Source organism: Haplochromis burtoni, unplaced genomic scaffold, assembly GCF_018398535.1.
Source record: "Haplochromis burtoni strain Fernald_Lab_line unplaced genomic scaffold, NCSU_Asbu1 Contig_18, whole genome shotgun sequence".
NCBI lineage: Eukaryota > Metazoa > Chordata > Actinopteri > Cichliformes > Cichlidae > Haplochromis > Haplochromis burtoni.
In genome coordinates this window covers 1,357,970-1,377,668 of record NW_024582379.1, presented here as the reverse complement: position 1 = coordinate 1,377,668, position 19,699 = coordinate 1,357,970, and the positions used below count along the sequence as shown (strand labels likewise).

Below are 19,699 nucleotides of genomic sequence, written 5' to 3'. Positions count from 1 at the left end.
AAGAATACGTATTTATCCAGAATGACCAGACAAAAAATTAAACTATACACTCATACTAACCACTAAGCAAATGCCTGTGTAAATAAAACTGCTCTATACCTTTGTAAAGTAGAAACTGAAATCTTTCGAATTGGAGAAGACTTGAGTAAGAGCTCAAACCTCTTCGCAAACTTAAAGGAGTCCGGTCGTCTTAAAAATAGAGTTAAATAACAATTGGTTGGTTGTCTCATATGATCGGTTTCGCTGTACGGCAAATGAAAGTCATCATATCTTAAAAAGACCTAACAAAACTATAAATCAAGTAAATCTCAGACTCCTGATGGCGCTGACTTCCACGAGTACTCTTGAACATCCCCACTTCCGGTTTCACAACCGCGGCGGCAGCGGTTTCCCGGGCAACCGAGGACCGACAACAAACGAGATGTCACAAAGTTTAACAAGAGCGCGACAAGCGATTGCCCGAAAAAAAGTGACCAGGTGTTACGGTGAATTTGTGTTTATTGATTCTTGTTACTATCGAGATAAACAAGTTAAAGAGCTCCTTTAAAGACATCAGGACGTCATGAGCGAAGGGTGTGTGCGGGTGGCGGTCCGTATCCGGCCTCTGCTCCCCAAAGAAGTCCTCCACGACCACAGGGTGTGTGTGCGTGTAGTGCCGGGGACCGGACAGGTGATGGTGGGTGAGGACCGACTCTTCACCTTTGACAACGCGTTTGGACCATCAGTCAGCCAGGATGAGGTGTACGAGTCCTGCGTCCAAAGCCTGGTGGAGCGTTTGGTCGACGGTGAAAATGCAACCGTTTTTTGTTACGGGCAGACCGGATCAGGCAAGACGTACACACTGGGCAGAAGGAGCCGAGGTAATGTGAAGTTTAACCAAAAAAATTGGTTAAGCTCCAACACAGAGCTTAACCACTCTGACTGATAAGTGACTGATGAGTTCAAGGATTGTAGGAAAAAGGGAACTAAGGGGTTCAGGGGTTTGTTTATTTAATGTGGAAAAACCAACATCTGTGGACTTGAGTCTTTAAACACAGCAGTTTTAGGAGTTTTGTTTGTGCTCTCTAAGGCCCATTAATCATCTGAACTTTCTAACTTCATAACTGTAATTCTCTTTTTCCAAAACCTTCCATAGATGAAGAGGGGGGAATTATTGACCACGCAGCCCAGGATCTGTTCCTATACCTGGCGGAGAAGAGGAAGGAAAGTGATGTTGTGGATGTCACAGTGAAGGTGTCCTACATTGAGGTCTACAGGGAGGAACTAAGAGACCTATTGCAGCTGCAGACCACCCACAAAGAGCTTCGTATCAGGGAAGATGAGAGGGGAAACACGGGTAATCAACTTTTTCTACCTTTACATATATTTTAATATTCAGAGTGGAAATAAAAAAGTAGAAACCATACACTTTCAGAGATGACAAACAGCATCCTATATTTTTGACCATCCATCTGAGTTTCATCCGATTGATAGACCGTTGTGATGTTATTAACATGTGTGTATTTCAGGATAAAAAGCTTGAGAGAGCGCACTGGAGAAATCACAAGTACTGCAAAAGATATTATATACTGTGTAATCATTTACAGTCAGCGACTCTGCGGTGCACCTACTTGTAATAATATGTAAAATTGTTTTCAGCACATTTAATGAGTGAATGATAAATGATCCAGTGAGATTAGGCATTTTGTGTGAATGTCTGCCTACAGGGGAAGCAACAGTCTTGTTTCATTGACTAAAAAGTCTCTTTGTGTGATTCCAGTGGTGGTGGGAGCCAATGAGGTTGTTATCACCTCAGCAGCGGAGCTGCTCAACAATGTAGAGATGGGAAATATTTTCCGGCACACCGGCACCACAGGAATGAACGAGCGCTCTAGTCGCTCTCATACCATCCTCACCCTTCAGGTCATGTTATCCTGCCACAACAGCAAGAACTCTTCCTTTAAGTTTGTCCGCTCCTCTAAGCTCTGTCTGGTTGACCTGGCAGGCTTGGAACGTGCTGGAAATACTGGGAACACCGGTACACAACTGAAAGAGTCTGCTCATATCAACACAGACTTGTTTGCGCTGCGCAACGTTATTCGTGCACTTTCAGAGCTAAGTCGAAATCAGCACACTAACAACTCCTGCAGTGCACACGTACCATACCGTGATGCCAAGATAACTCGACTCCTTCGTGACTCATTAGGAGGCAGCGCCCACACGCTAATGGTGGCGTGTGTAAGCCCCTCCGACCACTTTGTAGCTGACACTCTGAGCGTCCTGCAGTTTGCATCCACGGCCCGATCCGTTCAGAACCGTCCAGGAGAAACACCGGATCAAACAGAGGTTAAATCATGCCCTTCTACAACCTGGCACCCCAGTGATGCTCGACTAGGGGAGCTGGAGTATGAAGTAGAGACACTGAGAGAGCTGTTGAAAGGGAAGGAGAGAGAGGTGGAAACAGAAAAAGCAAAGACTGGTCAGAGATATGAAGAGGGAAGTGACATCAATGCATACTGTCAGACCGAAGTATCTGAACCAGATAGGACAGCAAGCCGAGAGGAAACGTCACAGTACCGTCTGTTGGCAGAGGAAGCTGCTGCTCTGCTTGAGAATATCTCTGGCCCCTCTCCAAGTCCTTCTTTCAGGGAGCGGCTGGAGGATTGGCAAGAGAGACTCAGAGCTGTCAGTTACTCACCTCCAACTCGTATGGAGTGTTCAAAGGAGGAGGGAGACCATTTTGCTCCATTAAACCTCAGAGAAGAGCTTAAAAAATGCCAGGTAACTATAAAAGATTTTAAAAGGGATGTTGCCATGAAGAGATCGCAAAAACTTTGATTACAAGCAATTGATAAAAAGTAACGCAAAAAACCTCAGAGATTTTTATTTGCTTACCTTGAAGCCTAAAAGATGGCTAGTGTCTCCAACATGTGGACATGCCTGTTACATTAAACAACAACAAAGGCATGTAAATGAGCTTGGTGTCTTATATATATTACTGTACCCTCATAGATACCTGTTATTCAGAATAGGAGAAGCGTATTCAGACTGACAGCATTCAAACTGCTGATGGAATTGCCGTTAAAGAACTGAAGTCTAATATGGATTTTTTTTTTTTAAACCACTGACATATCTAATGTAAACTAAGAATGACTGCATCCCGTTTAGATTTGAGGCTGTAGAAAGAAGTGAAGCCATTGGTATATCATTGGTCATTCCTTTGTTTCCGTTACAAGTTGTCAACATTTCGGCTGGAATATCTTATCCTCTGAGAGCTTTTGATAAGGTGATGTGAACAAATGCAGGATGGCTCAAATGGAACTGTTTACATAAACAAAAGCCAAGCTGTACAATTTTATAGGCTTGCTATCCTATCCAGTTTCTCTTTTGTATGCTTAGGAAGCTCTCCACATAGACGAGCAACTGTTGGAGCAGAAAGATGCAGAACTGAGACGGGTAAAGGAGGAACTCGAGAAACTCCTTCAAGAGAGGAAAACTCACCTTATGTCGTTAGAGGAAGAAAAGCAGCGATTACGTATACAGGTGAGGAGGAGAACACTGCAATAAAGAGCTGCTCTGTGATGCAGAAATCAGTATATTTTATTTACGGGGAAAAAAATTAAAAGATGAATTTAAGGCATGTCTGCTGTGTTATCGTTTGTTCTTTAAATGTGCGCCTCTGTGCAAATGCTTAGACAGAACAACTGGTGAACCAGCAGATAATGATTGATCGCCTTCGTGGCGAACTCATGACCTTTCGGGGGACAGCCTCAGGGGCAACAGTGGAAGTGGGGGGGTCTGAGTACAAGAGACCCCACAGTGTCCCTCTGATCACACACAGCTGCATGTGGAGGCCTCCCAGGAAGGTAGGTAGCGGTGGGTAGTGTGTGGGTTAGGTTGGTGTCCATAAGTGAGGGTTTTTTTATTTTTGTTTTTGTTGTTTTTGTTTGGTCTGTTATAATGTTTTTTTTTGTGACTTTTATTATCTGTGCCTGTGCCTTCTAGATTCACTCCAGTCCACCAGCCTATACGCTGGAGAGGGTAATGGCAGCTTTTAAGATGCATGGCCAACTCTTGCTGGCTGAAATCAAGGAAAAAGAGGACGTGTACTGCCCGCTCTTAAAACAGCAGGCAGAGAGCAAAGATGGCAGACCAGAGATGGAGGAAGAGGATGAGAATGACACATCTATGCGCAGACCGAGATTTAGGTGAGAGCAGCATTCTTACTTGTGCAAAAATAAGTAGTAAGTTTCAAGTAACTTACACTCCAAATGCTGACTTAACTAATTTAACTACATGTCAATTTTCTCTGTAATTCTGTTACATAAATACAGTGCAATATGCTAAATTTATTGGTTAAATGAAATTTACATGATTGGTATAGAATCCCTAATGATTAATTATTTGAATAAATAAACATTTGATTTTATATATTTAAGCTGCATTTTATTCACAACTATTGCTTTATGTTTATTGAGGCTGAAGAATCTTTTTTAGTGTATTCTGCTAAACAAGCAATCCCAAAAATCTGAGGCATTAAATCATTTATTCATGTCTAAGGCAATTTAAGCTAAATGTGTAGTGCGAGGATGGACTTTGAAGAAGTAAAAAGTTGTTTTCTTCAGATGCTGCTGCATTTATTCCACGCCGCTTTTGCACTTTGCATATCAGTTTTGGAAAAAGGGCTGGATAGTGTGTTGTGTGTACTTGAAAATCCAGCGACACGCTGCAATTTTGCTGTCAAGGATGACTGCATATTGTGCTGCTAGGCAGCGACCTGTTCAGACAACAAACCACTCTTCACTTGGTTTGTGCAGCCAAGCAAACGTCTCACAAAGGCAAAAACATCTAATGTCAAGTTTTTCAGTTTCTCTTTTTATTCTTTTAGATTTTTTTCGATTTCTCTGCAGGTTTGAACCGGCAGCTAAAGCAAGTTTTGCACTTTTTAAAGTAACCCTCTTGGTTTGATCATCTTCCTCTGCATTTGTCACATATAATGAAATAAGGAGTCACCATGTGATCCTGAATTGGATGAATGAATCTATTTGCCTCATCAATTGTCAGTGAAGGACATTAAACTGTACGGAAAGTGTTTATTTGAAGAGTGTGAGTGGATTTTAATTGAAGCAAATCTCTATATAACGCTGGGATGTCAAACTCATTTTACATCGAGGGCCACATCCAGACCCACTTTCATCTTAAGTGGGTCTGGATGAGTGAAGCTTTCTGTGTAAAGCTATTTAATGACATATTTAATACCTGAGATATCTTATATAGCATGTCTCTGTTTTTCTACATGAAAAAATGTGTAAAATAGAGAAAAGGTTCTGGTAGATCACTATGAGGTGCCGTAAGGGACATTATTACTGAAACGCTCTCACAAACACTACTGAAATTTTATCTCTGAAGGAAAAAAGTGGCTACACAGATGTCTACTCAGCAACCTGCTAGTAGCCTAAGTGTAGCAGCTGCATTACTTAACAATATATTAGCCTCAGCATAAGTCAAAATTTAGAATAGAAGGAGACAGGCATTATCCTGGTTAATTTTTTTTGGCATATTTGCTTTTTGTCTTTTATAGCAAAGAAAAAAATATCTTAAAACCATTAATAAAACCAGGGAGAGAAGGCTTAGCGTTCCTCCATTTAGCACAATGGATATGATATTTACTCAAAAGTATGATGATGTCAACAATGTCTGAGACACCCAATGCTCGACGATCCATATAAAAAAATATATGATGTAATTCAAATGGTGGCACATCATTAATTTTTAGGGAAATCCAATTTTTTAAGTCACACCAAAAGGATTGTGTGATAGGGCATAGAAAAAAAAAGATGTTCTAGGGTTTCATTTTCATCAGTACAAAAAGAACACTGATCCACCTCAAAGCCAAATCTCTTTTTTAGAAATTCTGCCACAGGATTCATTTTGTTTATTACTTTAAAGTGTGTTTCTTTAACTTTAGGTAGAATAGGCCATTTCATAAATTTCGAGTATGCTTTATCCAGTGTATCTGAAATAACTATATTAGAACCATGCCATGTAACCATTCTGTCGTAACTATGAAATATTTTGTCTTTAAAGAAACTACTAATAAATTTATTATTGCATTTTCATCAAACAGCTGACATTGTCCTAGCAATAAATTTGGGAGCACTGATGAGAAATTATTGTATATCATAAAGTTTTTAATCAAATGAAGCAGAGGCAGTGGGGCCAGTTCACAAAATTTGTTATATTCTCTTTGAGAACAATTTAGACAATATTTTGAACAGTCTGTGTAACTTAGAATGACACTGTTATCATCCAACAAATCTGTTATGAATATAATCTTTTTGTTTAAACCAGACGCTCTTGAAAATTGATTTTTGATTAAGTGTTATTACCCTATTATTCCATAAGGTTGAATTATGGGGAGAAGTTGTGGGTAAATATCATTTTCCAAAAATGCAAAGTCTGTTTGGGAAAGTTCGATATCTTGATTGGGATTTTATTTACCTCAAAATCACATTTCAAAATGAAGTCTAATCCTCCTATTTTATTAAACAAGGATCGTGGGATGTGGAACTACATAGAGTCTGGCTGTGACAGACAAGATTTTAACCATTTAATTCTAATGGTGCCAACCATTAGATTAATAGTGGTTAATAGTGTTAACAGTTGAGTTGCCAATATAAAAAGCTTAGGGGAAACAGGACATACTTGCCGAAATCTGTGTTGCAACTTGAATCCATTCCTGGATTCAAAGAAGCTAATATATTCTTAAGTAATGCGGCTGCTTCGCTTAGGCTACTAGCACAGGCGTCCCCAATCCCCAGGTCCTGGACCAGTACCGGTCTGTGAGTCGTTTGGTACTGGGTCGCAAGAGTTGAGACTCGAGTTTGAAATTGATGGTTTTCAGGGTATTTATCGTTTTTTTTTAAATTTTTTATATCATTTATATTGTTAACTCGGTTTCCCATGTGTTATGAATAAATCTTTTTTTTTTTGGTACCGGTACTGGTTTTATTTTATTGTATTTATCCACGACACCTTAAAGGCTGGTCCATGAAAATATTGTCGACCATAAATGGTCCGTGATGCAAAAAAGGTTGGAGACCGCTGTACTAGCAGGTTGCTGAGTAGACATCCTTGTAGAGTTTTGGAATTTACCACTTTTTCCATTAGTTTCCTTGTCAGGAAACAACTTCCTGTTCAGCGGAAATGCCTCTCGTTTCAGTGGAGTGTGTGAGAGCGTTTCAGTAGTGTGTGTGTGAGAGCGTTTCAGTAGTGTGTGTGTGAGAGCGTTTCAGTAGTGTGTGTGAGAGATAAAATTTCAATAGTGTGTGTGTGTGAGAGCATTTCAGTAATAATGTCCCTTACAGCACCTCATAGATGACTGTCCTGATTGATGGTCTGGCCCCCAGACACCTCTGCTATATGGTATTATAACATATGTATTGTAAATACTCATAATTTTCGGTTCTGTGTGTATTATAGGCCTGATTGGTGTTTTGGAAATGTTTCAGGTGTTTGATTTACTAAGTCAAGCTTTGATTCAGAAAACTCAGTATAAAGTTAATGTCAAACGATGTCCGTGGACTAATAGAATGACATTTCTGCAGGCGCTTTTTAAACCAAACATGGACCAATCAGCAGAAAAAATCAGCTCTGGAAGAGAAAAACGCAGAAGAAAATCACACATGTGGTGGAAAACCAGGACTACAGCAGCCTCAGAGAGCCACAGGTACACTTTACATGCACTCTGGTTTGCACTTGTCTGTAGGCTTATCCTTTTTTATAGTGATGGCTTTCTGCCTTAGAACCTTTCTATGACATTCTCAGCTATTCTTTTCTAGCCATCAAGGAAAACCAGCTCAAGCAAAGATCTACGAGGAAAGCAAGAATAAGAGCAAGCGCTACTGAGAGAAGGATCCGAGATCTGTCAATCAACATGCGCATGAAGGAGGAGCTCATCAAAGAGCTTGAGCAAACTGGTGTGTTTAGATAATGTCATACTTTGTATTCTGCTCTCTGCTAAGTGAGGAACTATTGAAGCCTCTGGATTTATTGGTGTATCGAAGGAAGTATGAAAAGCTTTATAACCAGAATGTCCTGCAGCTTCCAGAAGCATCATTAGAAATTCAAAGATGACAATGACAAGAAGATTGTAATGATTAACTTACTATACACAAGCTTATCCACGACCTGCCTACACTGATCATCTCAGAGTCATGTTTTCAAGTAATGACAGTATATTTCTCTAATGCTCAGGCTGATTCTTGTCTACCCTAGATTAATTTGGCTTTTGAACTGAAAACCTGACAAATTTATTCATGTTATCTATTATTTTAAACAGTACATGCATCTCTAAGTGTGTGCTTTTGTGTGGTAGACAAGGAAACTCAGTCTTTGGAAACACGTGACAGGCAAACTGAGGACGGCAGAAAAGCCGGCGTTTTTGCAAGACTTTCCCTGCAGAGACGGGAGTTGCGAGTGGAGATGTATCACAGCCTGCAGCACATGAGAGCGCAGAGAGCACAGCTTCAGAGCAGCCTGAGAGAGACCAGTGAGAATAACAAAGAAGTCCAACAAAATGAAAATGAGGTTAGCTGTACAGATTATTTTAAACAACAATAAAAAATAAAGAGATGAACTTATTAAAATTGTTTTTGTGTGAGCATTTTGCCTTGTTGGTCCAAATACTTGATGGGGCAAAATGAGCAATACCAAGGAAAAATAGTTAATAATTAGAAAAAAAAAATCAACTTTAAAAAGAAACAATAGAGTTTTTTCACAGTTTTACAAAATGGTAAAAACATCCATACGCCTAGCTTTTTCTCACTTTCATATTTATCTTTGCTTAACGAAAGTTTAAATATGAGTCAGCTTTATAATCTTCACATAAAAGCAGTTTGACCTTTATCTTATAAAACCTTAATGTATTTAAACTAATCAGAAAATGGAGGAATAATATAATAATGTGATCACCTGAAAACTGTTTTATCATTAAGAGAAATATCAGATTTGAACAATATATGACAAATAAGGGGCGGGGGGGGGGGGTTGTTTTTTGTTTGTTTGATTTTGTTTGTTTTTACAGGAGCAAAGTGCTGGAGTTTCAACTGTATATAAACTGTATAAGTTAGAGGACACAAATGAACAGGTAAAACATTGTTCTTGTTCCCCTGAAATAGTCATTTGGACAGTGCGTTTAGTTTAGTTTAGTTTAGTTTAGTTTAGTTTAGTTTAGGAAACTGCAGGTATTAAACTTCTTATAGTGTTTTAGGGTCTACCTTTGTCGTGTCTTCATCAATCTCCTTTTTTGGCCCTTGTGCCCCTTCCTTTCCTCTTCCTTCCTTCTTCTCCCTCCCTCACCTTCTCACTGTAGCTGTGTTGTAGTAGTTGGCTGGAGGAGGAAGAGGAGCATGTTCTTCAGAAGAGAGCAGAGCTGAATGAGCTGGAGGAGGAGCTGAAGAGGAGAAAGGAGGTTCTTATTCACAGGGAGGCGTGTGTGCGACAGAAAAGCAAATTAGAGACCAAGAAGCTGTGCTCCAGTCAGGTCAGACTGTGTTTGCTATGGTTTAATTTAAATACTATCACAAGTCACTTTATTAATTACAGTAAAAGATTAGGTGGACACATATAAATGGTAGAATTAGGAGGTTTATTATCAATTTGTTTTTCAGGCTCTGAGTCAGGACCTGCTGCACGTGTCGATGCAGTTGGAGTCGCTGGAGAAGCAGCTACAGAGGAGGAAGGCAGGAGTTACCATGAAGGAACTGGAGAAAGAGAGAGACTTGCTTAAAGAGAGAAGAGACGCTCTGGACGCCCAGCTGAATGACAACCAAGTGCTCACTGTGGAGGTCAGAACAAAGGGAGTGTTGTGTGTATGGTGTAAATTTGACCACGATGTATTTCTGGTACATGTTTAGGTGAAGTGATGTGTGTGCGTCGTGATGTAGGAGACGCATTCCCTTCTCCAGGTGGAAGAAGCTATCGAAGCTCTGGATGCAGCACTTGAGTTTAAAAACCGCTCGATCCAGGACAAACAGAAGAAGCTGTCGGCCACAAACTTTTCTTTGCATCAGTCACAAAACGCTGAACCCGCCCAACTCTGTGATGTCGCCAGAAAACTTATGGGCCTGTCGCTGCCTGAGGCACTGGAGCTGCTTGTGAAATATTTCAACAAGGTAACGTAAAATACTTGCATACATATGTATATGCGGAATATTCTGCTTTACATATAATCCATATACATTCTCCTTTCTAGTTCTATATCTTGTTCCGTCTTCAAATCCTCTATTAATTCTCTTCCTTTTCTTTCCCATCATCTCAGAGTTTGATAAAAACTTGTTAATTTACCTGTAAAAAGTGATTTTATGGTGCTCATATGGAATCTGAAAGCTCTCTTTTTCTCCTTCTGTTTCATCCATCCATCCATCTTCATCCGCTTTATCCGAGGCCGGGTCGCGGGGGCAGCAGCCTAAGCAGAGAGGCCCAGACCTCCCTCTCCCCAGCCACCTCCTCCAGCTTATCCGGGGGAACTCCAAGGCGTTCCCAGGCCAGCCGAGAGATATAATCTCTCCAGCGTGTCCTGGGTCTGCCCCGGGGTCTCCTCCCGGTGGGACATGCCCGGAACACCTCACCCAGGAGGCGCCCAGGAGACATCCTTGTCAGATGCCCGAACCACCTCAGCTGGCTCCTTTCGATGTGGAGCAGCAGCGGCTCTACTCTGAGCCCCTCCCGGATGGCCGAACTTCTCACCCTATCTCTAAGGGAGAGGCCAGCCACCCTTTGGAGGAAGCTCATTTCTGCCGCTTGTCCAGAACATATGGTCACAGGTCTGGTGTGTGATTGTTGCCGTTTTCCCTCTGACATTGTTGTGTATTGTAGCGTAGTGTCCCTAAAATATAAAGAGATCAACAGGAGGCAATTCGGGTGGTTCGAGTGTCTGACTAGGATGCCTCCTGCGTACCTCTAAGGTAAGGTGTTTTTGGGCATGTCCTACTGGGAGGAGGGCAGATCCAGGACATGCTGGAGAAATTACATCTCTCACTTTGCTTGGGAATGCACTGGAGAGAGAAGTTTGGAAGCTTGCTGCCCCTGCAGCCCAGATTTGAAAAAGAAGCATAGGACAGTCAGACAGATGAACATATGGATGAATGCATAGTCCTACTTACAGTACTTTGTCATCACTTTATCAGAAAGTTTATTATCCTTTTAGGTTGTTTGTCTTCGAGAGACAGAGCGCCATCTACATTTGCACTGTGAAGAGCTGGAACTTCAGGCAGAAGAGCAAAAGATGTTGTTGAGAGAGATGGAGGCTGCTATGCAGCGTCTGGCCTTGGATACAGATCGCAGGCTCACCCAGCAACACAGAGATCACCAGTACAACATCCAGCTGCTGCTGCAGAAACTTAAAGGTGAGGAAATTTGTGGAGCCTGGATTTGAACTTGAATTTGTTTTATGACACTTGGTTTCACAGTATGTCTGCATATGTGTTCAGAGGGTGCTCCAGGAGAGGCAGAACAGGCAACACAAGACAGACTGCAGCATCTGGAGAAAGAGCTTTACTTCTACAAAAGCACCAGCCGGCAGCTCAAAAAGAAACTCAGAGTGATCCTCAGCGATTCATTGCAGCATAATGATCAGCCTTCTTGCCCACAGGAGCACAAACCTATGCAAAAGATGCAGATTTCTTCAAATGAAGCCCAAACTCATCCTGAGGAGGTTCAAACACGGACGCATATTGTAACAACATACAAAAAAATACATGCAGAGAAAATGGACAAAAAGATACACAATGATTTCTGTATGAACAGAAATGAAAACCAAACCAAGTGCCCTTCTTCTTCTTCTAACAGCCAAACCCTCAAAAAGACAAAAATGCCAGAATACACCCAAATGCACACACCGTCCCTGGGGAGGAGAGTAGGAGATGAGTCTAGGGAAGGTTTGGAGATGACACCAGTCCGTTTGTGTCGCAGGGATCTGAAGCAAATCACTCCAGCTGACCTGCAGCTCTCTGGTTCTACCACTGGGAGGCGACCGTCTGCTGTGGGTATGAGCACTGAGTCAATCCTGGAGGACTCTATAGAAGTCCTCAGAAACACTGACAGGTGATGTATTTATGTAGATGTCAGGAACAGTAGTAGATACCAGGAAGTAAACAAAGCTGTTTGATGTTGTAAGGCACTCAATACAATGACTTAATGGGGTTTTAGAGTTCAGGCCAGAAGAACTTAAATTTCTTGTAACAATAATTATTTTTGTTTTGCTTTTTTTTCCTGTTTTATTTCACCTTTCTACAACAGCACCATCATAAAAAATAAGAACTGCAAACTGTTGACCTGGAGAGATGATGCAGTAAAATCTCATTACTCTTTGCTCAGTCCTTTTATTTGTCTTCCAGTGTGGTTAGAAATTTTATCCTACACGTTTTTGTTCTTCCCACATATTTTTTGGGGCGGTTCTAAACCTTTCAAGTTTTCAAATGTCTTAAATCATAAATGTGCCATAAATATGTTGGCTCTTTTCTTGTATTTCTATATATCATCTTATACTTATCATTATCCATATCCACTACATTGATGCAAAGTCAGTCAGCAAGCTGGAACATTCTCGTAAAACGTAGACAGTTTTCATTAATTAGTTAAAGCAATTTTGTTTATGGAGCACTATCTTTAATCCTTCATTGTGAATGCTTAAGGTTTAATATGCTGCACTGTTGCAGGATTATAAAGCTTTTTGATGACAAGTTTGTGTGCACTTTATGTATGTAGTTTTATGTTGATTGCTGTGTAAATTATTTTTTTTTTTATATTGGTTTACTCTTTTCACAATCTAATTTATTAAACACACTAAAATGCTCACCTCACTGTATTGTCTTGATTATCTGGGCTTATTCAAACCTAATTTTGGTGTGAGGGTGCTGTGATCTTTCTCTTCTTGTACATTTTATACACTAGTAATTAAAAAAAACTTGCAAATGCGGTCACTATTTTTTAACATGCAATAAAACCAACATACTTGACAATGAAATTTATAAATTAAGAGCATTAGAATTAAGGGGCAATTACTTTTGCAGGTAGGTTTGGATAGTTCTTTTCTTAATAAATGAAATCAACCTTTAAATTTACATTTTATATTTACTTGGGTTATCTTTGTCTTTATTTCAATTTGTTTTACGCCAATGCGTATTTCCGTTCGGTTGTCATGGTGATATGATAGTTGTTGTAATATGACGAACACGGCAGGTCGTGATTGGACATCCGACAACTAAGGTGTAACCATGACAACAGGCTAAACTAGCTAGTTATTGTGCGATAATCGCTTAGTATTGTGCAGTTGGCCTTAAAAAGCGATTCGGTCAACAAACTGCGCACATGCTGCACACAATAACCGATATATCTGCACATATCGTAAACACTTCTTTTTCTGCATCCGCATCGCAGAGGATAAGGGAATCCCAGCCTTTTTCCTTTTTGACACCGCCGGGCTTCTGTACTCTTTTGAGACAATCGCTGGTAGCAAACCAACGATAACCCTCAGCCCCTTTGCGAACAGGTGAAAGTATCCTCAGACAGTTTTCATGTGAGTAATCCTTCTTTAACACAAGTCAGTGAGCGCATTGAAAAAAGGAGATCAACGTGAGTCCACGCGTGTGCTTTTAACTGACATGGAGCGGCACTTTTGCACTTGTTTAGGAGCTAACAACACTGGCTAAGCCTTAGCTGTTACGCTGCTGCTATGCGATGCTAATCTAGCTGTGTCCACTGACTGTTTGTAACGGAGCTCTTTAAATGGTTTACATTTATCTGTACTACTGTCTGTTGTCATAAGATCACAGTGCTGACTCCGTGTGTAGCTTTGTATGGAGGTGTTGGCTGAAATACTGTGGTACTAAAAAAAACCCAACAACAAACAAACAGGTTGTGAATATGCGCTAACTCGTCATTTTATGATCTGCTCCAAGTTATTCTGAATAAATTGTTGTACATTTATCTGCTTTCATCGTTCAGTTTGCCTTCTCACGATGGCATCGTCTGCAATGATCACAGTCCCCACCACAGCATCCCGCTTTGCCCTGCTACAGATAGATTCAGATTCGGATTCGGACACCTCCGAGTCGGGGAAGGCTACCACCAAAACTGGACGGGACTCCTCTGGGAAGCCCCGACAAGGAAAAGCAGGTGCAGCCGGAGGGAAAGCTGCTCAGGGCAATGACAAGAAGAAAGACAAGAAGAAGAAGAAGAAAGAGCAGCAGCAGAGTGAGGCAAATGAGGTGAATGAGTGAGATGAACAGCCTGCAGCTCTCTGCCTCTTACATATGTGTTATTTTGCAGTGACATGAAGAAAGATCAGGCTCTTCAGTCGTTTCACTTCTCCTGAAGCGAAACTGCAGAGGGCAGGGAGAGGTAAACAGGTTGTGGTTTGCTTTTGGTGTGCTTGCTACTAATGAAGTGAAACAAATGCTGTTCAGATGATAAGTGTGTAAGTTGTATTTCGTTGAGGTCATTAAAATTTTATATTGTAAAGTGCAATATTACAGAGAAAACCTCAAGATTCAGACAAACCCCTATGATTTTTAACATCATTTGGTGATGGTTGTGAAACTAGTCTCTGGTTATCAGCGCTGAACTTATCTAAAGCTATTACATTGCAGAAGCCTACATACCAAGTCCTCATAAATGAGCATGCAGGTATGCTTTCTGCCTTCTTGGTGATACTGATATCTGGCCAGATTTTTATTCAAAGCTGCCAGTGTGATAGCTTTCATCTTTAATAAATCAAATAACATAGGAGTAGACAGCATCCAGTGGATTTTGCAGGCTAAATTCTTATATGGAATTGGTCCAATCCCAGGAAAAAATACTAAATAATAAAAAATTGGTTTCAGCACTGTTAATCAGTTCAAAGTGCAAGTTTTCTGGTTTTTTGTTCTTGCATCTGACTGTAGTTAGACAGAAATTAGACTTACATAAGCAGGGAGTTAAAACATGATCTTGCCTCAGAATCTGTAATGTGAAGATTTGAAGACTGTCTCCTTGGACTCTGTAAATATTAAAATATATATATTTTATTGACCGGTTCGTTAAAAAACAAAATGGGGAAAATGAAAATGTTCAGCTCTGAGAATAACAATGTTGCAGCACAATTAAAAGGAATGTGTTCAGGCCCAACACCCACTTAAACACATTAACAAATCCTCCTCCACTCCACAGACACAAACCACAGGCAGCATACATCCTGAGAAAACAGACCGTTTTTTGTTGTTGCTGCGCGCACATAGACAAGTTGATGGTTTCTACAGCTAACAATAGAATTTGTGTTTATGTCAATAATGATGACATCAGGTTGTTTTATCTTTCTTTCTATTAGTTGCGTAATCTGGCCTTCAAAAAGATTCCTCAGAAATCTTCTGCCCCTTCTCCCTGTATGACGCTGTCAGGAATAGCCGGTGAACTTCTCAATCCTACGTCGGTGGAGCAGGGTACACCGTCGGAGGGTTGGCAGCAGTGGAAGCAGAGAGACGAGCAGGTTTAGAAATGACAGCTACTCACATTACAGATGAGTGAGATAGTAAAACTTGTATGACTGTCCCTCATAGAGCAGCACAGGCCACACCTGACCTTACACACAACACGAAAAGTCCCTAAAATTCAATGTTCTTCCTTTTCTTTTAGATAACCACAGAACTATATGAGGCAGACTTGGAAAAGGCCTTGATTTTAAGTAAACTGGAGTATGAACAACAGAAGCAGGTACGCTGCAGAAAAACACTAATATTCTCATTTTGAAAGCCACATTTGGGGGCACAGATGTCAGAGCTGTATGTTCACTTTTACGTAAGTCGCACATCGCTCTGACACACCTGTGACATGTTCACTTAAATTATAAGTCAGCGTATTACCTTATTCCTTCTTCATGTTGGTGATTAAAGGATCTTGTTTTAAATGACTCTGCCTGAGTTTCTGTGGGTTAAAAACAAAACAGAATTTATTTCTGGTATGCAAAGCAAGAACTTGAGCCAACTGAAGTCAAAGCATCTGCTTTCATTCATCAGAGCAACACAAACACGTCCTCGCCAAAGTCACGGTCAGGAAAAGAAGGTGGAGGCAAGAAGGACAAAAAGAAGAATCAGCAGGCAAAAGACAAAAAGACAGTTTCTCTGCAAGACTTCCAGGCTGAAAGCAGTGCAGGTGAGACCAGCTTACAGATTACTTTAAAGTCTTATATATGGACCTCATATATATGATTTACTACATTGCATATATTGTTATTTTCTTGTAACTAGTTATTGCATTGTGTTTTCTCTTTGCAGAAAATTTAAGTAGAAAACAAGAGAAAGAGGTGAGCAGGTTCCACTCTGTTTACTTTATATTTTATAGATTGCACAGAAATGTGAATGAACAAGTGAGGGCCGAATTAAAGATAAAATTAATTTTTTAATATTTTGTTTGTAACTTAAAAAAATGTGTAAAACATCAACCAAATTACCTTCCAGGACTCCAGAACGGCTAATTTAGCACTGGGAGTCGGGCAGGACGAACGTTTTTTTAATAAGTTGGAAGATGATGTCAGTCGGATAATCCAACGGGAGAAAAGACGCGAGCAGTATACGAACAGCCAGGGACAAGAAGTCAGCACGTCAACAGAACACGAACCAGTGAGTGGACACAAGTACCACAAAATACTCGCGTAGCTCTCTCATTAACTCGGGTATGAAAGTGAACAAAGTTAGCTTTTCCTTTGAGTTTTGGTTAGTGATTAACTGCCTCAAGGTACATCTGAAAAGCTGTTTGTGAAACTGCATACATGCACCATTACCAAAGTGAAGTTTCTTTTTCTTTACTTGCTGATTTTATTTCATGTTTTTCTTCCTGTTAGGACCCCAGAGCAGAGCAGCTGAAGTATGAGCTGGAGAAGAAAGATCAGGAAATTGATAAGCTGAAAAAAAACATTTCACAGTGGGAGGTCAGCAGCCATAAACAGTTATCTGATCTAATCATCTTTCAGTTTCAGAAGGACAGTGATTTATTTTTTTTCTTTTCCTGTATGATGAGTCACAAAAAGGAAATTTGATTTTCACAGCTGTAGAAACGGTGAAGTTAATCAGAAAAATCTCTGCCATGTTTAAAGCCAAACAGGTTGGGTTTAGTGTTGGTTTGTCATCATCATTAAGATGTTCTTACTCAACTCACGTAGGCTGTGGGCTGCTATGGCACTGTTAGTTAGTGTGGACTTCTTCTGTTAAAAAAAAAAAATGTCTACATATTTAATTTTCAACTGCATATTTTTATCACTGGACTCTACTAGAGTAGCTTTGGATGATTCATAATTCAAAAATACAATTTTTCTCATTCTTGCCTTTGTTCAGCCCTCTTTGACTGTGTGAAACAAGCAGTTTTAGTTCCTCTCCCTGCGAGCCACTTTCCGCTGATTTGCTGCCCTTTAAACAGCACAGGGCCAAAGCTGTGAGTCTGAGATAAGCACGTTAGTGAATCCACTCTCAGTAACACCATACAGAGACAAGAGTTGAAAGAAAATGTCAGAACGTGAGCATGTTGATCAGTCTGAAGCTTTTGGCTTATTTCACTCGTCGTTGAAACTATATGCATGATTAAATATGAGCGTTCCCCACTGTAACACTGTGACAGAAAAAAGGAAAGGTGACCACACCTGCAGCCAACACTGTTGTGTCCAGTGCTACAAAAAGAATCTTTCTTTTTGTCTCTGCAGGTAAAATACAAAGAGGTGAAAGCAAGAAATGCTCAGCTGCTGAAGATGCTGCAGCAGGGAGAGAGTGAGTTTGATAACACAGTAGATACAGTTTGGTCCAAAAGTATTTGAACAATGACACTTTTTTGTTGTTGTTGTAATTTTTTCTTCTGTACAACAAGACAACACTTCTGGATTTTAAATCAAACAATCGAGATGTGGGTGAGGTGCAGACTTCTGCATTAAATGATTCTGAAATATCGATATATTTATGCACAGTCCTCCATTTTCAGTGGTTCAAAAGTAATGGCAGAATTGACTGACTAGCATTTTCATAGACGGCTAAGGCCGTCTTATTTCATGACAAATGAAGTAGATGAAAGCTGCTGTTCTAAGTGAACTTGCATTTCTTACGGTAACTTTTCCCTCCAACTCCTAATAAGATATCCAAAGAGAAGTCATTGTAAGTAAGAGTGACCTGCAAACAAAGGTAGGATTGACTGAATATAGAGGAATATGTATGTTGTTGTCTGCAATTGCTAAACAACGAATGTAATGTGTTTGTCTGCGATTGAGTCACATCTCAATTGTCTTGATTTAAAACCCACTGTGGGGGAGAATCATTGTCCAAAAAGTGATTGTTTTGACTTTCCTTTCCTGATGAAGATATCATGTGTGATGTTTCTGTTCTCTCTCTTTTTCAGTGAAAGACAAAGCAGAAATTCTTCTACAGGTAGAGGAGCTACTGCATATTAAAGAAGAGCTGTCTTCACAGGTCTGTAACTGTGTAACCACGTATGTGTGTGTGTGTGTGTGTGTGTGAGAGAGAGAGTGTTGGGGGGGATTCTAAATTTGTAAATCTGTGTTTTTCATTTTAATTAGGTAACATTATTGCACGCTGCCCTCGAACAAGAGAGATCTAAAGTAAAAGGACTGCAGTCAGAACAACCAAAGCACCAGGTGAGAGTACAAATACTCTTCTGTGTGGTATCTTCATTGTAGGAGAGAAGAACTGGTGTTAAAGTGTTGTCTCCATCTTCATTTACGCTGAACTGACTGCATACTAGTTTATGATCATGCATGCACCTCATTGCTTTCGTGGATTTCTGTAGAAACTGTGGAAACCTAACAGAAAAACCTCAGCCTGTAAGGCAGGTAAAGTCAGAAAGTGTCAGCGTAAGTAAGCCAAAGGACAGAAACATAAAGAGTTTACTCGGCCCAGTCAGGGGAGCGGTGAGCTTAGATTCAGGTCAGAGCATTTGAACACTTTTTCTTTATTTTTAAGTCAATATGGTTTCTTTTGTTTTTCTTTTTTCCCCAGTTGATAAAGACTGTGTTTGCCTCATTTATGTTCTGTTTCTACATCCATCTTTTGACTTGAATTAATAAAAGCACACAAACAGATCTGATATCCATAAATAATTGTGTCCTTTCTGCAATTTTCTGTTTCACAGGGAAACAAGAAAGGGAAGAAGGGCTCAGAGGCAGATCTATGAAGGTTTCAGAAGGAAAATGCCTGAAAACAAAATGAAATAAACAAATGAAGAAACCCCTGAAGAATATTCCCACTATTGATCAAAATCAGGGTTTGGTTTTTTTTTTTTTGTTGTTGTTGTTAAATCTTAGACTCCTGGTCAGGCTGTTTTGCATGCCCTCCCTAAACACACACACACACACACACACACACACACACTAACAGAAAAGGCTAGATTTGGCACGATATGTTACACAATTAAATAAGATTTACAAGAGGCTTTCTGAAATAGCGACAAACGTTCTAAGCTTGTGTTAAAGTAGCTGCTTGGCACATCGTGCTGCCCTCTTCAGGCCTTAGAGTGCCTCTGGATCTCCTGTACTGTTGAAGGCTCTGTGCCTGATCTTTAAAGGTTTTGTTGCCAAAATGACAGGTGTGTAATGCAAAGTTGTTTTGTTCCTTTATTTTCCCACTGTTAAGTAAATAAATTACTTTTTCAGTGAAAATGTGGTTTTACTTTTTGTGTGTGAAAGCATCGA

At 40.2% G+C, this 19,699-nt stretch overlaps 2 protein-coding genes across 7 annotated transcripts; both read left to right on the top strand.

Moving 5' to 3' along the window:
• Window positions 1-369: 369 nt before the first annotated feature.
• On the top strand, window positions 370-12,987 carry LOC102297246 (kinesin-like protein KIF27). 5 transcript variants are annotated; one of them, XM_005916170.3, is made up of 16 exons: window positions 370-860; window positions 1,136-1,336; window positions 1,760-2,760; window positions 3,379-3,522; window positions 3,675-3,845; window positions 3,985-4,187; window positions 7,587-7,708; window positions 7,821-7,958; window positions 8,357-8,568; window positions 9,065-9,127; window positions 9,353-9,523; window positions 9,651-9,827; window positions 9,948-10,154; window positions 11,189-11,387; window positions 11,472-12,084; window positions 12,280-12,987. In XM_005916170.3, exons 1-16 carry the CDS (start codon window positions 563-565, stop codon window positions 12,554-12,556), a joined length of 4,197 nt encoding a protein of 1,398 aa, XP_005916232.1. In that variant the 5' UTR covers window positions 370-562; the 3' UTR covers window positions 12,557-12,987. The 5 variants fall into 5 exon arrangements, with proteins under 5 accessions (XP_005916232.1, XP_014186823.1, XP_014186833.1 ...); XM_014331337.2 differs by having other exon boundaries at window positions 9,927-10,154; XM_014331347.2 differs by lacking the exon at window positions 12,280-12,987 and having other exon boundaries at window positions 9,927-10,154; window positions 11,472-11,716; window positions 11,830-12,021.
• A 248-nt stretch (window positions 12,988-13,235) lies between these two features.
• gkap1 (G kinase anchoring protein 1) lies at window positions 13,236-19,666 on the top strand. 2 transcript variants are annotated; one of them, XR_001336004.2, is made up of 13 exons: window positions 13,236-13,558; window positions 13,987-14,249; window positions 15,347-15,505; window positions 15,652-15,729; window positions 16,032-16,167; window positions 16,290-16,318; window positions 16,473-16,634; window positions 16,856-16,942; window positions 17,708-17,771; window positions 18,391-18,461; window positions 18,569-18,646; window positions 18,799-18,935; window positions 19,141-19,666. XR_001336004.2 is itself a non-coding variant. In XM_014331333.2 (12 exons), exons 2-12 carry the CDS (start codon window positions 14,001-14,003, stop codon window positions 19,180-19,182), a joined length of 1,155 nt encoding a protein of 384 aa, XP_014186819.1. In that variant the 5' UTR covers window positions 13,238-13,558; window positions 13,987-14,000; the 3' UTR covers window positions 19,183-19,666. The 2 variants fall into 2 exon arrangements, 1 of the variants encoding a protein (XP_014186819.1); XM_014331333.2 differs by lacking the exon at window positions 18,799-18,935 and having other exon boundaries at window positions 13,238-13,558.
• The last annotated feature ends 33 nt before the right edge of the window (window positions 19,667-19,699 follow it).